We start from the raw sequence: 19,768 nt of genomic DNA on the forward strand, positions 1-19,768 counted from the left end.
CTCTGTTTTATGAAGCTTTGAAAGCTACAGCCCTTCAGAAAGAAAAATATTTTTTTTTATTCTCATACATACAGAAGTTACTCTGTGTTCTAGTCCAGGTAGCTCTGCTCAGTGAGCTTTGCTAATGGAAAAGTCACTGGATTAAACCATTGTCGTGAGATGAACCGAAATAAGCACATTTTTCAAGACCAGGTAATGCCCACAGCTATTTTCTTCCTACAGTTTAGTGACATGAGCTGGAAAGACCTCTCTAATTTTAGTGAAATCTTAACATCTGAAAAGCAAAATACTCTCTTCAATATGCCTTTCTAGAGTTCAGGGTTTAGTACACATCTCTTATATTATTACATCAGCTTTCTGCTCTGACTGCCTCTGCTTTTGTCATTCATAGGTGACAGCAGGTATTCATTCATGTTTCCAAATTCTTGTGTAAGCAAGGTGCTTTGGTAATCAAGACAGATGGCCTAGGTTTGATTTCTGATCTAGAGCTTGCCTGTCAGGGAAGAAAATGGCATTTGTTACTATCTAAAGGATTTGCAGTGACACATTACAGGGAGAACTTGGTGCTAATAATGTCAAGGTTGTGTTCAATCCCCATATGGGCCATCCACTTAAGAGCTTTGTGGACCCCTTCCAACTAATAATATTCTGTGATTCTCTGGATTCAATCTGCAGTTGAAGGAGGATTGCGTACAATGAAGTCCTAGGAAAAGAATCAGGGCCAGGATCCAGGCACAAAAGAATCCTGCTCAAAGTGCAGAGGTTTCACATTTTTATTAGAACAAGCAGTAAGCAAAATTTCCTAAGTATAAAACCTAGATCTTTTCTAGTTCTTCAGTCCTTCTTCCAGACAGAAGTCAAAGCATGAAGGGCAGATCCAGATTCTTCTCACCAGTGCCAAAGTAGACGTAGCCAAATTGTTTGGTTGTTGGGACATGGTAGAATGTCAGTCCCAGCCACAGCAGGCTCCGCAGCACCACCACAGTGCCTCCCTTCTCTAGCTGGATACTCCAGGAGCCTGTGTGAGAAGATGTGCAAATGAATTGCTGGAAAAGAGAAAGAGGCAGTGTTCCTGCAGTAAGTTATCCTAAGCTGAGAGAAGGGCTGCTGTGTGTTTTGCCAGACAAGTTAGCAGGGTGCAAGGCTGCACTGGAGTTTGTGACACCTGAAAGGAGAGAAGTCAGGGAGAACATAAACCTCAATGCCCTGTTTTCCTTTTGTCATTTCAGCATTGCAGGCTGCCCTCATTTCCAGATGTCTGTCTGGGTTCACATAGTAGCATATTCCCATGGCTATGGTGGTAATGTCATATGCGTCACAAGAAGGGACCCTCGAGCTCCAGACTGGTATAGCTGATCCCCAGGAGAGGCTGCAGCTATTTTGGCTGTTTCTGAGTGGGCAGCAGTTACTCCAACAAGCTCTGCCACCTACTTGGTGTAACTAATAGCTATAGAGAGCCAAGATGAGTTACAGCAATTCTGCATAGGAATGAAATTTATCCTTAAAATAAACTTCAAGCATTAGTAGTGGGAAGAGGAAGAAGGTGCTTTCCTCCTTCAGGGAAGACTGGTTTCTCTGATGCAGCAACTGGAAAAAAACAAGAAAATTAAAAGTAGGGTATTTCCTATCTGAAAATTTATGGAAAAGGTTAATTCTTTTCAGTCTTTCTTGGCTCCACCATTGAAAAGGATGTGCGTGGTAGGGGCAAAGGGATTAGTTTCCACATTAATTTTGTTTTGGCTCCACAGAAGAGGTTCAGAGCCAGTGTGAAAATGCAGCTTCTTCTGGATGCAAGGAGCTCAGAGCCTCTGAGTATTTATTTTGCATCTGACATGACAGCTTGGGAATTGTGCCAGAGGGAAGGGACTGAAGTATCAGCATGGATTCACTGCCAGAGGGCAAGGAGCTGCCAGGAGAAGAAAATACCAGCTTCAGCATCAGTAATGTCTAGAGGCTACAATGTAGGGAAGAAGGTTCCTGTTGAATCTCCATTTAAAAAAAAAAAAAAAAAGGAGCAGGCCCAAACTAAAAAACATGTGGTTGGAACTGTCAGGCTACCACTGGCCTACAGTCAGCGTATCTGTACCAAAAGCCAAAATTGCCAATTCCAGGATAAGCAGAAAGCACATAATGTATTGGGCTATTTAGGCAGTATTCATCTTTGTAGATAATTTTAGGCTCATTAATTTTAGGCTCATCCATTTAAGCTATGATTCATGCTTACTCATGTCACAGTTAGCCTGGGGAAGGACTTCTGTGATTGCTGTCAGCTGCCTGTGCTCCTGCTCCACTCACTTAAAACACTTGGCCAGTTTTAGTGACATCCAACAAAGGGCTGAAGGGCTTTAACACCCCAGGTTCCTACAGCAGATCTCCCTGGGATGTGGCCCAATGGCTGACTGCAGCTCCTGGAGCTTTGGCCTGCCAGCAGCTGCAAGGAAGCATGGGCTGTCAGGCCTGCCTGGCAGCCACGAGGCAGCAGCTAGCTGGGCAATCAGCATTTGTGGAGCCTTGGGCTCTTGCGTGCTCCCTTGCAGTAGATGTCGTGCAGTTCATGGCAAACTACAGGAGCTGAGGGAAGTGGAGGGGAAATGTTTATGTGGTGGCTCCAGAATCAGAAAGGAGCAGTACCATTAAAACCCTGTAAAACCAGGTGTTGTGAGTTCTGCTGCTCACCTGTTACCTAGCTCTTCGTATTTCTGTACTTCTCAAGTTTTTTGGACACCATTTCCTCTGTCTCCTCCAGTAGCAAGTTCCACATGTTTGCTATACTGTAATAAGCAAGTCTTGTGTCTTCTCTGATTTGTTACCTTTCAAAGTCCCCTCTTCAGTCATGTGCAAATGTGGAACTCAGTGAACAAGAGCAAGAATACCTACCTCTTTTCTGACAGACTGACTCGAGCTGCTGGACAGAAGTACAAAACAGACATTCACAGTCTTTTTCAGGAGATTTCTGCTTTAGAGAACTTACTTCCGACTCACTCTTCACAATTCCACTGAAGACAAACAACTGGGGTTGCAGTAAAGCACAGCACTTCTTAATATTGTACAGTCGATACAGCTATGTGCCATCTTTTCACCTTCCTTGCACTGTGAAATTCTTTACACAAGTCCTAGGTACAACATGAGCTAATATCTTCACAAGCAGTGGTTTCATATACAAGGCAACCCCAATCTCCCATCCAGTCTCTCCAGTGCCACTCGCATGAGCACAAACTGGACTGGATCTTTTCATATCTGGAGTAAAAACGCCTATTATGGTTCAGCCAGTGGGATTACAAGTCCTGACTGAGGGGATCTGTGTGTTCTTAAGAAATTTCACCACGTGGATAGCTTGGAAACCCAGATGAGGAACACTTCACTACAAGGCAGATTATCCAGTGATAGAAGTACTACAGCCATTGTCAAAGGACAAGCTTTCAGTTTCTTGAACTTTTTGTCTAAAAGTTTTCAGCACTAGTGTGTCAGTACTGTCACATGCTAGTGACAGTAGCATGACCACGCATAGGAGTATTGATCAACAAGTAGCAGGCGAATAGGTCTGAACGTAATAGTGACAAGTAACTGTCAATTTCTTTGAATGACTGCTCCTAGCACATGATTCTTCAGCTTGAATTTGTAGAAATTATCTACAAGTCTTTCCTCCAAATACTGGTGGTACTTGCTGCAGCTTTATTGCTGCAGGTTTGTGGGGAAGGACATGACAACACACCATAAACTTTTTGAAAAATTTCTATGACAAAAAGATAATGCAGTGAGGAACGCTCATTGTCTTTGATTTAGGACCAGTCCTCTGAGAAGCAAGTCTGTCAAGAATAGTACTGTGCCTTGCCTTGCTGGGTGGTGAAAACCTTTAGGGATTATGTAATTTGTTGATGCCTCCCAACATACTGAAAGCATCTAACAACCTGGGTACATGTGATAGTTTGTTTATATGAGTTCACCTACACAGATGAACCCTCTGCCCCAAACCATTTACACAGAACAAAAAAGAAATGCCTGGAGCATGACAACTGGGAAAGGTAAGAGGGAAAACAGGGTTTTTAACGCTCCTAGGAACTATATCTGGATTTAGAGATCTTTTTGTTGGATAAATTCATAGAGGAGATGGAGTAAATCAAGTTTAAAAAAACATAATTACATCCCTGTATCTGTGCTTTGGGGCAATAGAGTACGTGGATCTATGATCTCCTCAGAACATTTATCCAGTGACACACAGGCTTATCAATCTTAGCATTCATCATAAGTATTCATCAGCAGTTAAATCCACTGATCAAAGGAACTTCCCATGCACCTTCATACCTGGCAGAAATGGAGATATAATAGAAGATGGCTCCATTCACTTTCATGCTACATCTCTGAAGGCTGTGATGTGCAGGTTCTACATTTCCCTATCATCTGTCCAAGCTGCCAACTCCCAAAGGGCTCAAATTTGTAATCTCATAAATGTGAGACCTTTGGGGAATAGTAATTCTTATGATTATACTTTCCAGCTCTTCTCTGGCCCTTCCTTCTGCCTGTAGTTCTGCACAAATATGAATAGTGAAGTTTTGCTGATGCTGCATAAGCCTTCCTGTGAAATGAGGGCCTGAACAAAAACAAGCAGGTTACGTAAGGGCAATCCCATCTGGATCAGCACAACATAGGTTGAGAACAGGAAAAATTACAAGAATCTGTCTGGAACTGTAATGTCATTTTCACTGGCATCCTGCTTTCAGTTGGAATGATGATTAATCCTAGAGTTGCTCTTTATACTGCAGAGCCAAAGAGTAGCAGCAGTGCCACCTTCCACCTTCTACTAACTGGATCACTAGAGACATTTTTCTAACCTAATCATCAAAGGTGATTTTTTCAATTTATTTTTCCAGACTGGACTCTTGCAACACACAAAACCCATTCAGAAACTGCATTTTATATAGAATGCCAGTGTGTCTTCTAAGAAGAGATTACATTAAAGTTCAGGAACCTCTCTGGGTTCTTTGGACTTTTTAATAAAGGGAAAAAATTAGAACCCATTATCTCATTACTTTTTTTTCCCCATACCTCACCACATCAGCAGTATTTCAGGAAATGGTGCATAAAACACAATTTGAACTTGTGAGACATGAAGAAGTTTGTTCTCTTGGAAAGATACAGGACATTTGTGTTCTCTTCTATCACAGCTCAAATCTCACAATATTCAAACAAGATGCTTTTTTTTGCGAAGGCCCACCTTTCTTGTAGGAGTTTGAAATACTGATGTCGTAAATCACTCTAGAAGTTCTTTAAACAGTAACTAATGAACAGTATGCAATAATAGCTTAAAATTAATATGCCACCTTTTCTTCCTTAAGAGAAAATCTTAGAAATGCATTTAACAATGCAATATAAAAAGGAATGAGAACCATGAAAATTAAATTCTACTTTCATCCCTTTTTTTTTCTTATCTCTTTTTGTTTTTTAAACTTCTGTGCTATTACGGATGGTTGTTGGGGTAAAACCATTGCATAGACAGCTTCAGGTCTATATTGCTATAAAATTGCAGAAGTGGGCTTCTGGGTCCAAATCCATCACTGGCTAAGAATATTCCATGGCAGTCCCTGTGTCAGACAATATGTCTCTTACTGAGAGACTGGGAAGCTCAAAGCATCAGTCTGTAAGGTACACCAAGATTCCTAGATCATAGTTGTCAAGAAAAAAGTATTTTTAAATGTTATTATTTGCACGGGAGAGAATACAACTAGAACTAGGAGACAGCAAATTAAGGTTGGATTTATTAGACTTAAATACTGATTTTAACTTGCATCTCCATGTGTGCTGTCTCTAAGTCAGGTAGCAGAGTTAACTTCACTCATCATGTAAAGCTCGCTGAAGTGCAGGGAACTGGTCATTGTTCTCACGTGAGAGATACCTACCAGTAACACTGCTCTGGTGGAGGTTCCCAAAGTTCAAAATACATTTCTTAATGCAAGCTAATATTCAGGCTGCACCCAGCAAACTTAAGAAAGCCAAGCACTGTCTGTGCTGAAACGATTGCCTGTTGCTGCTCCAGAAGGGGAGGGAGGGAGCTGCTGTGTGGGAGGAAAGAGCATGGGAAAAGTACCCGCTGGATGAAGATCTGGAGCTTCCTATTCCCTCTTTGGATCAGGCTGCAGCCTCCACCCCTCCAAACACAGGCAGGAATTCTGAGGAGTTCCTTACATCTTTCCCAAACAAGAAAGTGCTTTGAAGATCCTGATGCTCACCCAGTGTTAAACCACTGCCTTTTTTATGGCCCTTCAACAGCTGCCAGAACACCAGAGCTGAATTTCAAAAGTCAACTCCTTCTCAGCTTCTTCTTCTTTTCCAGTCGCCAATAGAAATCCCTGTCTCATCCCCCATGTCTGCCTCAGCTATGGGCTGAATCTTGTAATCCACAGAAGCAATAGGGTGCGTGAGACATGGGCTTTTAAACAAAACCCTTTTAAGAGGGCTGTTTGTAGAACTTTGCTGCTATAACTGGTCCACTTGCAGTATGACCTCTCATAACACTGTTGCTTTGGAGGTGATTCAGCAATGCCTCATTTCAGTGCAAGCTTGAGGAAAAACAGCTTTAAGAGCTAGACAGCCTGATAGAGAGGCTCCATGTGGCAAAATCTCACAGAGGGCCATAAAACTGACATTATCAATTCTTCTTCAAAGGAGGAAATGTCTCAAAGGAAAAGCAGCCATAGTGTGGCTGCACATACCATTAACACATTATGCTGCCACAAGAGCAGGTTACAACATCCATTGTTGCAGCTAGTCCTAAGTAGAAGTCAAGTATGGAGTTGCAGGACAAATATTAACACCCTGAGAGGGGCAACATAACCATTCCCCTCTGCAAAAGCAGCCGCTGCTTGGCTGCATGACCCCAAGCACTTAGAGCTGACAAAGCCTCCCTACACCCATGGGATTTAGCTTCCATTTCCCTCCAGCAGAAAATTCTACACTGGGTAGATATTACTACTGCTAATTTTTTGTCTATAGGGAACAAAGACATATTGCAAACAGAGCAGCTGTAAGGAAAGGTCACTGTGCTTTGGCTCTCAATAAATTGTGCCACACGGACGTTTCACACACAGCCTACCAGCCATAAGGACACATCCAAACAGTCCTATGTGGGGCCCAAACTCTTTTGTGCCACTTACTGGCTGCAAACTAAATCTCTTCCATTTGCTTGACACACCACCTGCACCCCATATGTTAACACTGCTGTCAATATTTCCAATTCCCCATATAACTATTTAATAATAATTAAATAAAAACACAGACTGGTTGCAGGTTCAGTACTATTTTTAAAAGCCTCCAGAGCCAGGAAAGCACAGCTTACAGTCAGATGCTGCCAAGCAACTCTTGCATGGTCCTAATGCCTGCCATGTCCTTGACACACAAATACCACCATGCCCAAACCCCAAAGTAAAATGGTCATACTTTATATGTTTTTCCTCTCCCACTGGGGATGCTTCTGCAGTAGAAATTATTTCAACAGGCCCAGGCCTTCTATTTACACATTAAGAACCTGTTTCCTGCTGACGAGGAAGACTCGGAGATTGCAGTGCTGTCCCGGATACACAGTATTCATGCACCTCCAAGTAAAAATGAAATTCAGGCCTTACTTAGGCATCTAACAGCAGTGCTGCTTAATCCAACTGAAGCAGCCTTTGCCCTCAAACCCTTATTCCCATCCTCATCATTCTTCCAGCACAGAGACCACAAAAGTGTTTATTTACTGCTTAGTGAGTAAGGCTGGGGAAACAATCCATCTGAAAAATATACTGGACAGAAAAAACATTATTTTTCCAGCTGGAATCTGACTGCACAGCCGGCAATGCCAACACAAAAGAAGGGACAATACACAGATATAAATGAGCAGCAGAGGATGGGAAGGACTGAAAAAGCTAGCACTGACTCAAATTAGAGCCTCCCTTATAGCCTTGTTAGTTTGCCCTTTAGTCCTAAATCCACCTGATGAAACAAAACAACAACAACAAAATATTCCAATTAAGAGAAAGATGCAGATTGCACAGAATGCATTGGAATAAAGACTTGGAATAGGGCTGTGCACTAGAGGAAACAGCAAAACCATATGCAATCAAAACTTAAAATGAGTAAGAAAACCTGATTAAAATCCATGCGCTTTGTATTCTGACAACTATAATACAGATCACTGAATATTGGGTTTTCTCTAGTAAATTTAGAAATCTCTCAGAGTGGCAAATCACCTTCTTCCAAAGCACAAGGTTATGCGGGATCTCATCACACTCCATATTTCTTGTTCAGCTGGTCGCTGTGGAAACGTTTTTGGAGCGTGCTGGGAGTCACGTAGCATCTACCTGGGGAGCCCCTGCATTAATCCGTCACCTTCGTGGGTTTCTCTGAGCCCATTGGTTGGTAGGAAGAAAAAGGAGTCTCTCGCCCCTCCCTGCTCGGAATGAAAGACGCTTCCTCTAAATCTTGCTACAGGGTTTCAGGCTCAATTCAGCTTCTTTGGGGCTTTTGTCACCAAACAAATGTGATGTCTTTGAAAGAAAGATTAACAGTTTGATGAAAGGATGCAATGGGCAGCTTTGTTCTAGCCTGCTTCCCCTAGAGCTTTTGGTCACTGTCACTTTCTTACCCACGGGAGAATATCTGTCTGACTCTCAGAGGAGATTATGGCCACCTTGTAAGATTTTTCCTCTCCTGGTAACAAAGCTTTGACCACTTTGAGGAGGTGATAATGATGAACAGGGGCTGGATTAGGGGCAAAGAACCTCACATTGATCTCTGAATTCTGAGAAAACACAAAGGAGTCGATGCTGGGATTCAAAATCCACCAAATGCTTAGAGCACGTCCAGTTCACTCTCCTACAGGAGGGGCAAGTCCACAAGCCTTGTCAGTCCCCCAGTTGTAATTCTTACCTCATCATCAAATTAGCAAGGCTAGTTAAAACGGCTTGGAATGAGGAACAGATGGCACGGATTATAAACTGTTGATGTTTTTGTACTAAACTACATACAAATTCTAGACCAAATTACCCAAAGAGTTTACCAGTTTCAGTGAATACTGTCACACTGAGCATATCCACACAGCACAGTGCAGTGCTAACTCTGAACACTAAAGGCTAAGCATCTTTTAATGCCTATGATAGCCTAGCTATTTCTGCTCAGCATAACTGCTGTACAAATATACCTGACCCTTGTCTTTTCCCTTTATACACTACCACACACTTCTTCAGCATGCAGAATTTCAATCCATATGATATTTGTGTATGATAAAACAGAATAATGCCAGTGGGCTTCCTTCTTTCAAAAGCTCTGTGGCCAAATGGACAGCAAACAGCAAAGCAAAGCTATATGCAGGGCTGGCACCAATGCCAACGACTGCACAGGCAGGAGCTGCCACTCCTTGAAGCCCCTTCAGAACTGGATCATTCCTAGCAAAAGCTGACCTCGTTCTGACTTCAGGGACAAATGTCCTAGGATTTCCCCCACAAATAATTTTTCATCATTCCTTAGAGAAAAAGTTAGGCCAAGGCTGACTGATGTGGTGATAAAACTGCAGCTTCTGGTTCTGTAAGGCTTTACCAGCATTTCCCATCATTTTAGCAAGAAGTTAATCTCCTTTTTACATCCAAGGAACCAGGAGCTTAAATGGAGACAGGGTGGGTGATGATTTCTTTCACTGAGGAGAAAAAAACCCTTAAAAAAAAACCTTTCAACCCTGGAGAGTTGCTGCAAAGACTCTGCTTCTGTCCTCATTCTTTCCCTGCAACAGTCTGGAGGGTGAAGGACTCCACCACAGCTCTCAACTTATGGGCAGCCCTGTTCCAGTATAAACTCATACAAGGTCTGACTAAACAAGACCCTGAGGTGATACAGACTCCAGACCCAAAAGCCATGAATGCACTGCTTTATTGCCCATAGATATAAAGCCCAAGGAAAACAGGCTCCTTTCCAGTAATCAAAGCAGACAGTGATCAGCCAGTCAGAAGTTCTAATACTAGCTGGGCCGGGAATCCTCCTGCTGTGCTGCCACATGAGAGGTTCCAGTCTGATCTTGAACTCCCGAGCTGACAGCACCCCAGCTTGTAGGAGGGACAGCATCTTGTCTTGGTCTTGGGTCCCTGTAGGAACAGCATTAATAGCCTCTACACATCACTGGCAAAAATTAAGAGTGACCCTGCTTCTGAAGAATGTAGGGAACATGCTTATATATTGTGTATATCCATTTGCATGCATATGATTCAAGCCTAGTGACTATTCCAGAAATTGCCTAAGCTTGAAAGGGAGAGAACATCTTCTCTATACCTACAGTTCAGGAGGCCAGTATGCCACACTGAGTTGGGAAACTCAGGGCATACCTTTTCCTTGATTTGATGCTGTTCTTGGTGATTTTCTTTCTCATTTTACTTTTCCGTGTTTTCCTTTTCTGTGCTCAGCACTGACAATGCTGGCACCATAGTGCACTCTGCTGGAAAGCAGCAGCTAGTCATCCTGGAATTATTTCTAGGAATGGCCGACTACAGTTTGAACGGAGAAATTCAGGTACCAATGCTTTTACCAACAACCCACTAAGGTTCGATTTTCAGATCAGATCAGTTCAAATGCACACTCATCTGGTTTTCTCATTCTCTAACACTGTATTCTAAAGCTAATTTGTCAAAACTACTTGTATAAATATCAGGTAACTGATACCATGGGACTCTGTAGCTCAGTTTCACACATTCACTAAGCCTAAGGATCACATCTCCTAATGAGGAATGAGGATAACTGCGAGCCATGGTAGGTATTTCAGTCTACATTTTCACTACCTCTTTTTATTCTTGCGAACATCAAGTAGTGCCTTCTCATTTATTATGAGTCTTTTAGTTTGGATTTCAGTGAGACAGCTTGAAAAACCTTGTCCCTGCGTGGCTCTTGGCAGGCTAAGGAGTAAAGTGCTCTGGCTCTCGGCTTTCACAGAGCTAGGGAGGTGCTGCTTATCGTTAAGCAATGAAAGGGGAGGGTTCAGGTCACATCTGTGAAATGTTAGTGGAGAAGGGAGGCTGGGTGAAAGTAGGTGGCCAGCACAGCGTAGCACATCGCTGGATTTTGCAAGGCCACTAGGGAGATAGGCAGCCATTTGTCTTAGAGCCCCGATAAAGGGCCCTCGCCTCTGGTGGCTGGCTGGGGGCTGTAAATACCTCTGCAGACACAGACTCTTCAAATGGCTGGAGACCGAGGCTGATAGGGGATTAATCGCCTTGAAGGGAGGAGGGAGGGGGGAGTGGGATCGAAAGCAAGTTAATTAGCTGTGTTAATGTATGGAGATAAAGCAGGGTCGTGCCTCCTGGCCTTCTTCCTTCCTGCACCCTTTTGGGACAGCCGTAATGGGGCTACCAAAATGGCCCTAGAGAGCAGCCACGAAAACTATCTCCCACTTAGAAATGCAGCCCCTCCATCTTCAAGGAGCCATTAGGCACCAGCTTTTCCTAAACCGATAAAGACTGTGCTAATGAATCTCAGATGACAGGAGGTTAGTGTTCTAACCCAGGCTACTGTTCAGCAAGCTTACATAAAGCTCATGCTCAAAATTTTCAGCCAAAGAAATGGCTACAAATCCCTTTGTCTGCAATGCTGCATAAGGAGTGCTCCAAAACCACTGCACTTTTGGGTGAAGAAATATAGCTACAATCCAAGTGCCTGTCACTTCCTCCACAGTCAAGTGGTAAAGGAGCTTGAATGATCTTCTGTCTAGGCACTTCTACCCTACCTTCATCTTGAAATGGCAAGTAGACAAGACTCACTGATTCACCCTGCCACTGTATGTATACCCGTTTGGATTGATGCTATAAAATCTCTCTCAACAATGAAGATCCACAATGGCAGTAAGTCAGGAATCTCATCAGTCCTCTTTTGAGCCCTCACATATCATAGTTCAGAAAGCAATGCCAGCTGACTTGCACTTGGAACCCATTGTCACCTTTGTGTTACTGTCACTGACAATGAAGTCCAAGCTGAACATAATCCTCCATGGCCATCATCAAGTTTATGGCCAGGCACACCAGGAATCTGGACTCCTGGTGTACATACCACTGCCCACTAAACTGAAGTCACTTACGTGTGTCTGGGACTATCAACTTGTATTTGCATTTGACAGAAACACAATTCCCACAAAGACATCCAGCATGATGTTAAGATACCAAGAGACATAGGCTCATCCATTACCCTTGCTAAGTGGTAATCTTTTCACTCTTGTAAATTGTATCTCATTGTTCGTTTTAGTTCTGGCTATAATTTTTAGCCGCTGATTCTTGTTCCACCTTTCTCTGCTATAATAAATAGATCTTCAGTAGGTAATACTTAAACTCCATGTAGTATTTACACAGTGTAATAAAGCCATTCTCACAGGCTTTTCCTCAAGATAAAGAGATTGAAGTGTTTATGTCTCTCACCAGCCCTTGAATCATCTTGTGACTCTTTTCTGCAACTCTCCAGTTTTGCAATGTGCAGTAATCCAGTTATGATTCCACTAACAGTATATGTACAAGTAAAGTCACTCCCCTGCTCCTCGTTGCTACACCCTTGTTTATGTATCTGCAGATCAAGTTACCCTTTTAAGTATCAGGATCAGCCTGGGAGCTGATGTTCAGTCGGTTGTGCCTGGATTTCCTTTCAGAGCCACAGTTTCTAGAATACAATTCTCAAAGTCTGATTTACTTTCCTCATGTGACTTTGCAGATAAGTACACCAAAATGTACTGTATTTAGGTAAGCTCAGTTTTCCCAATCTCTGTATCCATCCCGCCCTTGTCATTACGCATCTCTCCACCAACCCTTTGCTTTTAGATCATTTATAAATAAGTTGAAGAATATCAACATTGGTACTGGTCCCTTTCTAACCTCTCCCAGAAATACACCCATTCAGTGAATTCTGAATCACAACTGCTAAGGAAGATTAAATTTAGGGGAATAATTCTGCAATGCCGGGATTTATTAAAGATTATTATGCCACAAGTCTCCTGAGATAATGATTTCAGAAGTAACTTGTCTGACTGCCATTTTAATGTTTTTGATCCACAGTAAATTCTGTTTAACTCTACCCTCCCTTAGCAAACAATCTGAAAACTGTCTGGAACACTGTTTTATTGTCTTTGCTTGATGCAAGTCCATATTCTTTCCAAAAATAAAGCAGAAAAAAATTGAGCTCTTCTGCCCTTCCACATGCTTATCAGCCTTTTTACCATCACCATTTAGTGACAGTTTTCAGTATCTTTACTATGCTTTCTTTTCTTCTCAATATAGTTTAAAAAAATCTGCCTTACCGTTGTCACGGACTACTCCAGTTATTCTAGCTCCTTTTGTCATTCTTTACTCATTATAAATTCCAATTTATATAAATCATTAATCATTCCAAACCTTCTGCATTTCCTTTTACATGTCTTTTTTTATTCTAATTTCTACTCTCAATCTGCAAGTGAACTGTGGTAGGTTTTCAGCCAAAGGCAGCTATTTACTGACTGGGGGTCATGACTTTTGAAGAAAATCTTCTCATAGAAACCCTGTTTCCACTCATATCTTTTCCTATCTAGACATACCTCCCCACCTACATCAGTTTTTAGCAGTGTTCTATTGGTGTCCCTTATCTCCATATCAAAGTGGTCTGAGTTAGTAATCTGTAACAAACACCCAGAGTCAAGTTATTGCTTTTCTGAATTGCAGTTTGAAAGTGCCAAAGAACTGGATTCTGCAACCCTTGTCTCACTTCCAAGCTTTCCATTCTACACTAATACCTCAGACTTTCATTCATCCCCTTTCTTTATCATTGCAGAATGGGTCATAGTCTGATCTGATACCAGGGTCACAGTAAAATCAACCTTCTCCCTCCATTTTCACTTCCCCCATCATTATCAATGCCTGGAAAGTGTCTATTATTTCATATCTGTTATTTCAGATCATATTTCATATTATTTTACAACATTAAGTCATCAAGTAAAAATGGTGTAGGCATGCTAAGAATTACTGCTATTTGCTTTGCCATTCCGTTATCTACAAGGAGATGTAAAACTGCCACAGCCCCAGTTCCTGAAATACTATGTCCAGGGTTCCAAACTCCATGCAGCAGAAAGGGCAACGCTGGCAATGTGCCAGCAGCTGAAAGGCTACATCTAATTGTGCATAAAGTTGAGCAGATTGTCTGCTTAGACTAGAGCAAATAAGCTTATCTTTAATGCAGACATATGGCCAGCAAAACCTACAGATCCCAGCATGCAATGTTCTGGCCAGCTGGCCTTTTGGATCAGGATGAAGCATTACATGATCTGATACTGTGGTGACAGAAGATCTGTATCACAATCCCTCCATGTTCATTCTGTCGAGACAAGTTTCTCATTTCCCACTTTTCTCTAGAATCATTTTTAAAAATGCATTTTTTTAAAAAAAAAGCTAAGTCAGTCACTTTTCTGTGCGAGTTGATACACCAAGAAAAAACAGACAGAATAATTAAAGGAGGAGCAGCAACATATTCTGAACTTTTGAAGTGCGCAGATAACCTGATAGGCACACAGACAGAATCTGGAACCTGTAAACACCACAGATATCACTGGTAAAGATAAGAATGGCAGACAGTTTTGTTACAAAATTCCAGGTTTTCCAATTTTGCACTAAACTCTGCTTTTACCATTGTTGCCTTTATTCAACTCAGTTTTAAATTCCTTTCTTCCCACCTCTCAGCTGTCATATAAAATGTTCTCTTTGCCTCCAGCTTTCCATTCTGTAAGACATCTCTGCTCTCCTCTAATGACACACCATATATCTTATGACAGTTACCCCCTTGACAGTCATCACAGATGCTAAATCTCAATTAATACAGAAAACTATTCCAACAGAGTTGTTACTTTTAGAAAGGTTAAAATCAGCTCTTAATCTCTCAGTTCTGTTCTTTAGGTCTTTTAAGATGCTAGGAGAATTCAGCCAACGCAGGCTGCGAGCTTCATTCCAACGTCACTTACCCCCAGATCACTTCTTACGTATTTACTGAGAAAAGAGACAATTCTATCTTCATTCACAATTCTAGATGCTATAAATTAGAGAATTCCTACTTCTGCTCTGACAATAACTGTTCAAGACATGATCTAACCAGGAAAGGCAAGAAAAACTTCAGGTCAAAATGAGGGGATTTGCCAGAGCTATGAACAGCATGTCAGTTAATAGAAAAAGCGCTGTCTACTTTTTCTGCTCTGTCAAGACCAACATGCACTGTCAGAGCTTAAGGAAAGTAATCTGAGAACCAGAGTTTGAGTATCTCACAACCAGGAGTGACTGGCAAAGCCATGCAGATAAAATCAGCAGAAAGCCTGTGTCTGTAGTGGTTTTATTTCCCTCACATTTTCATAAGCAACCAGTACTTTTAGGCAACCTGAATTCTCGTTAAAGGAGGCCGAGTTGATCTTTCTTTAATGTCAGAGCTCCTATCTGCATGTGATAGAATGCAATTAGAGAGGCTACACGCCTTGCTGATCCTGTAACCAATTCCTGTTACCAATTACCTCCTTCACCTCCTCCACCTCTTTCCCAAATTCAGGACAGAGCAGGCAGAGCTGCACAGGCACCATGATGAATCTTCTCTTCCATTAAGAAGCACTCAGCTGCACTTCAGCTCAGGTAGTCTCCTAGAGGCTTTTTTAAGGATACTGAAATCTACACTAACAGCAACATCCTCCTGGGAAGGGGATGAGGGTTCATGCTTACACAGACATCAGGCTGCCACAGAAACACAGTCATGACAGTGGTATAGTTGAATCTCACTTTCTATCTGCCATTGGGTAAAATACAGCTACAAGTCAAATTTGATTTGAAGACTTTAAAAAAACCACCATCTTCATGTCTAACACATGGCATGTTTCCCTACCATGAGGGAGGGAGGAAAAAAGAGTGGGGAGCAGCAGGAAGACAAGCAGTAGCAAAACCTGAACTATCCTACAAAACTGCAGCTAAAATTTTCTTACAAGATATCTAAGATCTAATCTCTCTTGCAATTCTGCTTTGAGTCAAAAGGCAGTGAGCCAGTGTATGTAAAAATGTACAGTCTCTCCATATTACACCTCTGGAAAACAACTGCATAAGGACATTCCCAGTAAATTGAAGAGTGGTTTAGATTTTAGTGGTTTATGCTCTGTCAAAAATGTTCAGAATTCAGGCAGAAGCTCACATTCTCGCTTTTTTGCCAAAGGTAAGATTGGGAGGAGGAGGTAAGAAGAGAGAGGAAGGGCAGGAGAGGGAATCTGAAAAGCTATTTGCAACACTGGCAATTCACTGTCCATCCATTCAATTCCATCTAGCACAGGTCACCTAGTATCCTATCCTACTACTCCTGGACAGGAATAAAATAACAAATCTAAGTTTGAATTGTTTCCCCAAGAATCTCCCTAGACAGAAGACATGAAAACACTTGGTCCAATCCAAAAAATTGCAGCAAATCAGCAAAAAAACAGATAGAAACAAATAACAAGCCACTCCCTGCCAGAGGGATCCCTGAAAGAGACTTTCAATATATTTGCAGCTGTCCAGCAGAACAGTAGAGATGTAAACTGCAGATACAATCCAGTATGCCTGTATTTTTTTTCCTTTCACAGTGTATAATCCTACCACAGTACAGACTATTCCAACACAGTTCATCAAAGGAACATTTGAATTCAGCCTCTCCGAGATACCAGCTTGGTGTTAATGAGAGCCCATTTAGATAAAGAAGAGAAACACTGTGTGGAACAAGAGGTGTAAAATACTTCAAACCACATAAATTGCCTCTATCAGTAGTGAAGTTATCTCTCCCAATGGGGTCACCAGTTGTCACATGCTTTACAGAAGCCAGGAGGGAATATGGCACTGAGGCAGTGTGGTCGGACTTGTGAGGATGTGACAGCCCTGGTACATCTTTCTGTTGTAAGCATTTAAAATCAAATAAACCAGGAAGTAACTACAATATTTAGTAAAGGATAAAGTTCCTTTACAGATTCACAGAAGCTTCTCATACCACCTCTACAGTAACCCACACCAGTCCCCTCTGTGTTTTCAAGGCTATTCAAACTTTCCTATTGCCTTCCTTTTCATTGCATCTGTTGATTTTGCTACCTTTACCTCGTGGGATATCATGCTCCAGAGAATCTAGAAAGTCAGTGGATGGGTCCAGGTCAGCTTTTTCCAGCAGGGTTTTATTCTTCAGGTTAACAGGCTCAGTGAAATGGAAATAGGAACTTAACTTTTTTGCCTCCACTAAAGACAGACCTGCAAAAAAGTCATTGGTGAGCATTAATACAAATGCGAATGAACTAGGGTAACATTCATTATACTATCGAGTATAACATTGTTTCTCTAATGCCCACAGCCTAGGACAGAATCACAGTCTTTTTCCATAGATGCCACAGAAGGCTTGTTAGAAATAGGTGTCAGCACTCCCCAGTGCTGTGCATTGCAGACCATACTGACTGCAGTCCCAGATAACCAGTGGGTACCAACTTGAGGACAACTTTCTGTGCCCTTTTGTTCATATCCTATATCTAAATGGATGATTCACTACACCTAGAATTGCTAAACACTGACATAAACCACAGTTTATACCGACAAATTATTCAACTTAATGATTCAGAACTATTACTGACTCTTTTCCCACCTTTCAGAGTGGAATCATGCCCCTGAATATTAGTGGCACTGGATTCTCTGCTCCCTGTTCATCTTATCCAAGGGAAAAAAAACCAACAACTGAAATCAAAACATCAGTTAGAGAAAATCATCTTAATTTACAGCCTTTATGATCAAAGTACAGTTGATCCTGATAAAGACAATCAGAATTTACCTTCAAAGTGTCTGTTTTCATGCACAGGCCCAAGAGGAGTCTTCACAAATGCCCCCCGGGGGACAATGCCAACTGCTCTGTCTATCTGTTCTATCGTAGCTATAAGGCGGGCCTCCTCCTTGATCACAGGCTTTAAAGAAAAATAGGGAAATTTTAAAGGCAGGGCTTTCCTCATTTTCATTTCTGAAAATAAACTTGGGGTGACACAATGGACTTATCATCTTGGAGTCCAATGGCATTAAGAGGACCTCAAAAGACATTTCTCTCCTAAGACAGGACAGAAAACATGCCTAGGAGCAGACAGTTTAGAACCACCAGAGATCTAACTATCTCTTCATCTATTCTTTCCTCCCTCTCAATTCACCTACTTATGACTTGTCTATTAATTTATAAAGAATGCTGCCTGCAGTTACTATTAAAGCTTCAGAAACCGCAGTGAGGATTTGTACCAGTTGTGCACAATAAAGCATAAGGGATATTTACTATTTCTGAAGTCTGTTGAACTCCAGCAAAAACTGAAGTAAGAGTTCAATCATGAAGCTGTTGCTACACAACAGCAGCGAGGAAACACAGACAGAGTTATAGAATATTCTGAGTTGGAAGGGACCCATAAGGATCATCAAATCCAACTCTTAGGTGAACAGCCCACCCAGTGATTGAAACTGCAACCTTGGTGTTACAAGCACCGAGCTCTAACCAGGAGGAAATTGTGTATCTTTTGCCTGACCACAGGCTCATGCTGCTCATTACAAACGAGGAGAAGCCACCCCCTGTGCAGTGTGAGGGGCACAAATGTAGAGAACAGAGTTCGAAAACGTCTTGCTGTATTTACCTCTTTACCACTTTCAATCAGTCTTGCAGCTGCTTCTGCGTTTATCTCAGACAAGTTGTACTCAAAAGAAGGATCTCCCTGAAAGCGGCCCTTCACCTGCTCAGTCAGTGCAAGCATCTCCTTGGTGGCTGGCGTCAGGAGGCTCCAGTCCAAGCAGTTCAAGCTGCCAACGACAAGCACGACTCAGGGCCGAGCCCGTTAAAGAACGGGGCTCGAACCAACTTCGCCAGGCCCCTGAGGGCGCAGCGAGGCTCCCTCCCGAGAACCGGACAGCATCCCCCGACTCGCACAGCCCCAGACCGGCCCGGCCTGTCCCTGCTCCCCGGGACGACCCCCGCACCTGTACAGGCGGCTGCGGGGCGCGGCGCGGTCGGGGCCCAGCCCCTCGGCGATGTAGTAGGCGCCGCGCACGCCCTGGATGCAGCCCCAGAACCAGACCCGCTCGAAGCGGTAGTCGCGCTGCACCAGCGGCAGCGAGGCGCCCAGTGCCGCCCGCCGCTCCGGGCTGGGCCCCGCGCCGCCGCCGGCCACCAGCGAGAGCGCCGCGGGCAGCGGCAGCGCCTCCATGGCGCTCCGCGGCCCCGTTGCCGGGAGACCGCGGCCCGCCCGGCCAGGGTCACCCCGCGCTTCCGCCGCGGCAGCGAGCGACGAGGCCGGCAGCACCGGGCTCAGCTCACCTCGCCCGGGACACAGACGCTGACGAGCAATAAGCCCAATAAGGATGCGGTTATGGGTGGGCTCCTGCGCTGTGTTCCTCCGTTTCAAGAGGCCTAAATCCAAAGCCGAGTCCAAAACCCAGGCGGGCAAACAATTGCATTGCTCCTTCACCGGGATACCACAAAGGGCTCCATTTGCTTTATTTCTTACAGGGACACCAGGGAAAAAAAACCCTTCTGAAGCTGACCGCTTACAATGTCACTCTTACAGATCCTGAGGAGGGCCATGAAATTGATAAAGAGGACTGAAGCACGTCCCCGATGAAGACAGGCTGAGAAAGTTGGTACTCTTCAGGCTGGAGGTTTTTGGAGACCTCATAGCAGCCTTCCACTACCGACAGGGAAGCCAGTGAGGGACACTATCCGGAACAGTAGCGATAGGACAAGGAGTGATGGGTACAAACTGAAA

The 19,768-nt window shown here is 43.1% G+C and overlaps 1 protein-coding gene across 1 annotated transcript; it reads right to left on the reverse strand.

The window, feature by feature from the left end:
• Positions 1–755: 755 nt before the first annotated feature.
• On the reverse strand, positions 756–19,210 carry RSPH9 (radial spoke head component 9). The gene is made up of 5 exons (XM_005530598.2): positions 18,984–19,210; positions 18,644–18,806; positions 17,812–17,941; positions 17,097–17,243; positions 756–1,018 (listed from the first exon to the last, which is right to left on the reverse strand). Exons 1-5 carry the CDS (start codon positions 19,208–19,210, stop codon positions 858–860), a joined length of 828 nt encoding a protein of 275 aa, XP_005530655.2. The 3' UTR covers positions 756–857.
• Positions 19,211–19,768: the final 558 nt, after the last annotated feature.

Source organism: Pseudopodoces humilis, chromosome 3 (genome assembly GCF_049639895.1).
Source record: "Pseudopodoces humilis isolate 2021_Gansu_Grassland_sample_001 chromosome 3, ASM4963989v1, whole genome shotgun sequence".
In the NCBI taxonomy this organism is placed as follows: Eukaryota; Metazoa; Chordata; class Aves; order Passeriformes; family Paridae; genus Pseudopodoces; species Pseudopodoces humilis.

Coding starts and splice junctions, on each gene's coding strand:
- RSPH9 (XM_005530598.2), bottom strand. CDS start 19,210: ATGGAGGCGCTGCCGCTGCCCGCGGCGCTCTCGCTGGTGGCCGGCGGC. Junction 17,942..18,643: donor TGATTGAAAGTGGTAAAGAG/GTAAATACAGCA, acceptor TTTTCTTTAAAG/CCTGTGATCAAGGAGGAGGC. Junction 17,244..17,811: donor TGAAAACAGACACTTTGAAG/GTAAATTCTGAT, acceptor ACTTTTTTGCAG/GTCTGTCTTTAGTGGAGGCA.